This window comes from Ictidomys tridecemlineatus, chromosome 6 (assembly GCF_052094955.1).
Source record: "Ictidomys tridecemlineatus isolate mIctTri1 chromosome 6, mIctTri1.hap1, whole genome shotgun sequence".
Lineage (NCBI taxonomy): Eukaryota > Metazoa > Chordata > Mammalia > Rodentia > Sciuridae > Ictidomys > Ictidomys tridecemlineatus.
The window spans coordinates 95,803,551-95,811,107 of NC_135482.1; the positions used below are offsets into that span (position 1 = coordinate 95,803,551).

General features: G+C 37.7%; 1 protein-coding gene across 1 annotated transcript; it reads left to right on the forward strand.

Annotated features, from left to right (window-relative positions):
- The first annotated feature begins 422 nt into the window (after positions 1-422).
- Positions 423-1,360, forward strand: LOC101965559 (taste receptor type 2 member 140). The gene has a single exon (XM_005331926.2). It carries the CDS (start codon positions 431-433, stop codon positions 1,358-1,360), a length of 930 nt encoding a protein of 309 aa, XP_005331983.2. The 5' UTR covers positions 423-430.
- The last annotated feature ends 6,197 nt before the right edge of the window (positions 1,361-7,557 follow it).

Sequence of the window (7,557 nt, forward strand, 5' to 3'; positions counted from 1 at the left end):
CTGAGATTCTCATTGTCTTTTGTACACATTAGAATATTTGTGATGTTGCTTGCCCATAACTCAAGTAGCCAGATTAAAATATGTAAATAAGACAGAGCAAATCAATGCAAATAAATATATCTTTATTTCCATGTTAACATATGAGATTTTAGTGTTTCCTTCATCCTCAACTACCACAGACTCCTGTCTACTGAGTGTGGAGGCACAGTATCTGGTTGAAGCTCAGTTGGTCTGTCTTGGAAAATACGTTTGTCGTGAAGAAAACTGGTTATTGACAAATCTTGATGTTCGCTTGTTTGTTATTGTAGATGGGAATTTTAAAAAGTTGAGTATATGAGTATTGAAGAGTCAGATATACTTGGCACTTTAAATGAATGTGTGAACAAATCTTCAGCAGTATACTAGAAATTGGGGCATTCTGTTATAGACAATGAATAGTGTTGTACAGAACATATTTGGAGTCATTTTAAATGTGGAGTTAGTAATCGGGAGTTTAGGAAATGGATTCATAGCACTGGTGAACTGTGTGGACTGGGTCAAGAGAAGAAAGATCTCCTTAGTTGATCAAATCCTCACTGGTTTGGCACTCTCCAGAATTGTTATGCTCTGGTCAAACATGGTGTATTTATTGGTATCTTCACTATACCCAGGTTTAATGATGACTGGAAATATGTTAAGAATCATTTTTAGTATCTGGACAGCAGCCAACTATATCAGTGTCTGGCTTGCTACAAGCCTTAGCATCTTTTATTTTTTCAAGATAGCTAACTTTTCTTATTCTTTTTTTCTTTACCTAAGGTGGAGAGTTAGAATAGTTATTTCAGCGATACTGCTGGTGTCTCTGGTTCTATTATTTTTAAATATTAGGATTATAAGCACAAAATTTGATGTCTGGAATAGTGGATATAAAGGAAACCTGTCTTACAGTTCCAGTTTGAGCAACGTTGAACATCTTTGCAACCTCTTTTTTATCAACTCTATGTTCATGCTCATGCCTTTTATTGTGTCCCTGACAACTATTCTCCTGCTCATCTTCTCTCTGTGGAAACATCTGAAGAGGATGCAGCACAGTGCTAGAGGATCCAGGGACGCCAGCACCACGGCCCACGTGAAAGCCTTGCAAACTGTGACTGCCTTTCTGCTACTGTATGTCATTTACTTTCTGTCACATTTTGTACAAGTTTGGAAGTTTCCGGAGAAACATCTGATTGTTTCATTGATCTGGGTTATAGGAATAGCTTTTCCCTCAGGCCACTCATTTGTCCTGATTCTGGGAAACAGTAAACTGAGACAGGCCTCTCAGTCAGTACTGTGGTGGCTGAGGTGCTGGTCCAAAGATGTGGGACCATCGGATCCCTAAAACATTTTGAGGATTGTCTGGTGTATTCTAAAGGAAAATTTGATCATAATAAATTCTTGTATTTATGAATTTATACTTTCTGAATAATTTGCTACATGTAAGTTTATCAAATTTACAAAATATGTTTGGATTAAGCAGTATTTAGGCATTTAACAACTTTAGCAAAATACATACAAATATGTATATTAGAATACTTATGAAAGAAGGAAATAAATATATCCTTTGCCTAAATATAAGAACTCTTAATAGTAACTTATATAATTTCTTGTCACTCACTAACCTTCTGTTAGAGTCTGTAAACAAGTCAGGATGGCACCTAGCATTTTGCCAGAGGGAATGGTTTGTGAGGTGGCGCCAGCAAGCCTTTAAGTGTGGAGATTCCTTGTTGGTTGACTGCTGTATCTAGTTTATGTTAATTAAGATAAGCTGTGTGGAATGTATATATACCCCTCCTGTCCTACAATAAACGGCTCCCACTCCTGCTGTATCAATGTACACAAGTTGCTCGTCACCCCCTGGTTATTTTGCTGCAGCCAGACTGTGGTAGATGGTGGCCCGAACGGGAGCCCCAGGACACTCGGGGGTAAGTGACGAAAAAAAGCTGCCCGTCTCTAGATAGGACAGGAGCAAATCTGCTTGTCCCTAGGCAGATAGGGCGAGAGGAAAAATGGTCATTTTGAGAAAATGGAGAAGATTGATACAGTATGTTTGTGTCTTGTTTTGTCTTGAAATGTTGTATTGTCTTTGTGATGAAAATATGGAAGGGGTGTTAGGTAAATTGATAAGGGAAAGAGGCACCCCAATGGAACCAAGAATAGTTAGGGCATGTGTTGATAAAAGCCCAGGAACTCTAGTCAGAAAGAAAAAGAAAGTTCAGAAGAAGAAGGATTATCAGGAAAAAAGTTGCAGCAAAAGGTTATTACTGAATACTTTTCGTTACCGGAGAGTGTGTGAATCAGCACGGCGGCTGCCACGTGTGCGAGCAGGTCAAGGTGTAGCAAGGACTTTCCAAGCGGTGGCAGCTGGCTCTTCCCCGCCCCCAACCCCCCCCCCCAAGCCCGGGGAGCAGACCCCACTGCGAGAGCCCAAATCCAAATCTGACCTGGAGGCACAGTCTCCCAGGCTCTTGCTCCCTGTGCCCAGTGGCAGTTTGAGTCCAGAACACTCCCTGGACTCTCCCTGGGGCCATCTGGGGCTGCCTGAGACGCTGCAGGTGGCAGGCGGAAGACAGCGTGTCCCTGAAGTTTGATCATTTCCAAGGCCAGTAACTACAATGGTTCTCCCACACCTGGAAGCTAATGAGTAATGAGCACTATTAAGGCTTATTTCAAATGTAAAAAATCTTGAGATAATGTACTAAATTGTTCAGAAGGTTGTTTTCTTAGTGCCTGCTGGAATACTACAGGATTTTCTTTAACGTCAGTGCTGGAGTTCCTGCCTTGTCCCAGTGCCGGTGAAAACAAGGGTGGAGGAATTTCCAGTGTTGCTGAGAACTGGATGAGATTTCGGATCAAGCTAGCTGCCTGCAGAACTTACCTGGACTGTGATTTAAGCTAGCTGCCTGCAGAATTTACCTGGACTATAAACTCACCTGAACTGTGATTTACTTGGACTGTGAATTAATCTATTGAGACACTGCTTTACCTGGACTAAGACAACAAACTGTAATCTACAACAAATTGTAACTTGGTATCTTTACTAACAGTGTCATTGCTGGTATAATTTTTCCAAGGGCTTCTTGCATGGAGCCATCAATTGGCTTGGTATTGTGACATTTTGTATCCTCCCCTTCTGCTTATAGCAGATTATTTATGGTGTTTGTGTAAAAACCGCTATGGTCATTATTTAAATTAAACAAAAGGGGGAAATGTTAGGGTCTGTAAACAAGTCAGGATGGCGCCTGGCATTTTGCCAGAGGGAGTGGTTTGTGAGATGGTGCCAGCAAGCCATTAAGTGTGGAGATTCCTTGTTGGTTGACTGCTGTATCTAGTTTATGCTAATTAAGATAAGCTGTGTGGAACGTATATATACCCCTCCTGTCCTACAATAAACGGCTCCCACTCCTGCTGTATCAATGTACACAAGTTGCTCGTCACCCCCTGGTTATTTTGCTGCAGCCAGACTGCGGCACCTTCTTTGTTGCGGGCCATCCATAGGTTGTGTATGTGAGCTATGTGCATTTGAGTGTATGAGAGGACTGGCCTGGTGTTGCATGCTCTTTGGTTGGTGCAACACATGTGTGTACTTTTCTCTCACTCTGCCTATGATCCCCACACAAGTAAGATGATCTTAGGTAAGATGCATGTAATTTTCCAAGATGTCAGTCAAATTGCTGACCAAGACATCACCAAGCAAGAATCAACCCTCTGAAACCCGACTCTTTGTTTTCTTGTAATAGTACCTCTCTGCCTTAATTGGATGGGAGGTTCTATGGAACAGTGCTCCCCAATAAAAATTAGGGTTTGAGGCATGCTCTCTCTCTTTCCAACAAACCTCTGAGGTCAAGAGCCATCCTGGATTTTAAAAAGGTATTTCTGTGCTTGTGTACTTTCTTCACCATTTTCTCAGTTATTGATTTAGTCAGATTTTGTGAACCCAGCATAGATCGCCAGCTTTGCTAGATGGTGATACTTCTTGATACTTTAAAATTATTTACCTATAACATATATATGTGTGTATAAGCATGTGAGACATATAAAATAAAATTTATAATCGTATGCCCATAAAAATAATTCCCCAATCTGGAATATGTGCCTACAATTTCAGATAAGAAATGAAGACTAACATATGGACTTGGAAATCAGATGCACTAATATGATGTTTTAAATATAAGACCCAATTTAGAAAGGTGTTTTACAAATTCCTCAGAATTGTGAGGCTATTTTATTTCAATTACCTTACCTATATTATTAGTTTTATAATAAGAATTCTTGGAACATATATAGTATTATTAAAAATATGTAATTTATATTTGGAAATATATTGTATTTTCCTGTGAATATCACAATCAATTTTAATTTGAATTTGCACAAGAATAACAAGTCATGACTAAAGATAACCTTGTAATTAAATATCACACTGGAAAATTAGTATTTTAAAAAAAATTTTTTTTTACTTGTAGGTGGACACAATATATTTTTATTTTATTTATTTATTTTTAAGTGATGCTGAGGATTGAACCCAGTGCCTCACACGTGCTAGACAAGTATTCTGCCACTGAGCCACAATCCCAGCCCCTAATACACTTTATGTCATCACATATTTGTATTTTACCTATGTTTTACTAGAGTGGAAAATATTCTTTTTTTGGGGGGAGACTTTATCTACAAAAATGAAATGGCTGGAACATTCCAAATGTTAAGTAATTGTGGTGATGTCCGGCAACATTTTTGTAAATGGAGAGTTCCCTAGTGTTTCACCATGAATTGTAATACTGTCTTTAGCTTTAAGATAAATATTTTTAAAAACTCATGTTCAGAGTGAATTGTACTTACCTTTATTGATGAAACCTGTGTCAAACATGTAATATTATCAACTATGTGTTATTATTTATAAATATGATTATATATTTCCCTCTGACCAATGAAAATAATGATATGTGTTAATAGTGGCTCATGAAACAATGGTATATCTTTTAAAGCATGCACTTTTATATTTGATGAAAAGTACCATTAACTATTCCCCTGTATGTATTTTAAGAAACTTGCAACCAGCAGAGGCAAAATGAAATTCAGAAAGAATCAACAAAGTAATGACAGATGATATCCAAAGGTAATAGAAAAGCTGTTTTTACTAAATGCACAGATTCTTCATTTAGGCCTACTGATGTCCAATAGGTAATTAGGAGCAGGATAAAATCTTCAGATTCCTGCCCCAAACTGCATGTAGGTATATTAGTCATTTGAAGAGTGTTTCTAAAAACTGGTAATATGAGGCTTTATTAGTTCTAATTTTATTTATCTACCTTTAATGCAACGATACCAAAATAAGAGTGACTAAGCTATTTTCAAGATTTTTAGGATTGAACTGTTTGCCTCCAAAATCCAAATGTTAAATCTATAAACCCACAATGTGACTTTATTTGATGATAGGGAAAGTATAGATGTCCTTAAGGTTAAAGGAAGTCATAAACTGAGGCCCTAATCTGGTAGGGCTGGCATTCGTATGAGGAGAAACCCAGGTATCTGAGTTTGCAGAAGAGGCCATGTGTGCTCACAGAGGACATGTCATCCTGTGAGAGGTGGCCTGCTGGCCTGTGGCAAGAGTGGCCTCACTAGCCCTGCTGGCCACTTGATTGGGATCTTCCATCCTTGAGAACTATGTGGAAATAAATCTGTTGTTTAAGCATCCAGTCCTTGGTGTTTTGTTATGGAAGTCTGGGCACACTAAAGTAGAGAGATAGAAATGAGAGGGACTCATGGGTCCAGTGGTACACACTTGTAATCCCAGAAGCTCGAGAGGCTGAGAAAGGAGGATCACAAGTTCAAAGCCAGTCTCAGAAACTAAACAACTAAGCGAGACCCTGCCTCAAAAAATAAAAATGACTGGGGATATGGCTCAATGGTTAAACACCTTGGATTCAATCCCTTGGGGGGGGGGGAGAGAGAGAGAGAGAGAGAGAGAGAGAGAGAGAGAGAGAGAGAGAGAGAGAGAGAGATAGATCAGAAACAAAAATCTAAGGTGTTGAAAAGAATTGGGTTCATATGAGTTGTAATAAAGTTGAAATTGTTTTCAAAGCAAACTGTTATTAAGATTCTACATGAAATAAACTTATTTCTCATAATACTCAACTTATTTTTCATAAATTCTTCTTTTTAATGAAGCTGGGTATTACAGCAAAAAATATTTACATGACACATATTCGAAGGGTATTTTTAAGCATGTCAAGACCTTCACTTAGATTGAAAAGAGACAGTGATGTAATTCAGAATCATTAGAAAGAGAAGTGTATTAACTATGTTTTAACAAGAGTATATGAACCAATAAAAAATCATAAGCAAACTCTAAATAGCTGGGAAAAGGGTTGGGGAGGGGAGAGAGAGAGAAAGAGAGAGAGACAGAGAATATGAATAATATCAATTTCACCAATCCAAAATAAAGCAGAAAAAAAAAGAATTGGAGAAGGCATGTTAGACTACAAAGAGCAGGACATCAAAGAGTCCCATGAAACAGGTGGGCTGTCAGGGAGAGAGGAAAATAGGCCTTTAGTACATGGAGACTTGGATCTACAACTATGACCAGTCATGTCTGCCTTTTAATTAGATGAACAAAACTTCCAGCATATGCTTGTACCAGCTCAACTAGAATAAAAACATACTCCATTTAAATGTCACCAGATTCAAAGATTATACAAGGCACCCACAATTGATTTATGACTGACTATTTAACCAAACACAAATGTTCTGAACCCCAAATATAAATGATTGCCATGGAACTTGATTTTCACAGAAGCTTACCTGAGAATGGACATTTCTTCCCAGGAAAATCATATTTATAGTCAGAGAGTTCAATCTTGGGTGTCGTCACTCCTCTTTTCTGAGAGGCCAGGGGCTCCTACATCCTGCTTTCAGGGTGTGTAACGTTGCTGTACTTAGATAAATCTTTGCTTGTGTTTTGATTTTGATGTGTCCTGGAAGTCTTTTCAGCAGGAAAGTCAAGAATCCACTCAGGCCTGGTTGATGACTCATTCTCTTCTTTGGAGGGACCTCCTCTTACCCCTTGTCTGGGAACACAAAGTCATCAAAAATCCATGAAGTACCTTGGTCATTAAAAAGAAGATACACTCAGAGTTGAGATATACACACCTATCTTTAAGATTACATATCCTATATTTTATATAATTCAGTATTTTAAATTTTATAAATTCATGAACTTTATATGCATATTTCATGTTTCATATATTACATCTTATATACAAGAGTCACACCTAAAAGAAATAAATAATAAGTAGTAAGATTTTGGATGTCTTTGATAGATGAGAGATAAATAAACTTTTGTCTAATTAAATCACTGTTTTCACTCCTCTATTTATGAAGCTAAATTCTATACTAGCATATCAACAAAATAAAAGCTGCTGAACAAAAATTAATACCACATGAAAAATATTTAGGTAATTTAAAGAGAGATGTTTAAACTGATAAAAGAATTGAAAAACAGAAAAAATAGAGCCATAAGTGCTTTAAAAAATATAGTATCAA

Coding starts and splice junctions, on each gene's coding strand:
- LOC101965559 (XM_005331926.2), top strand. CDS start 431: ATGAATAGTGTTGTACAGAACATATTTGGAGTCATTTTAAATGTGGAG.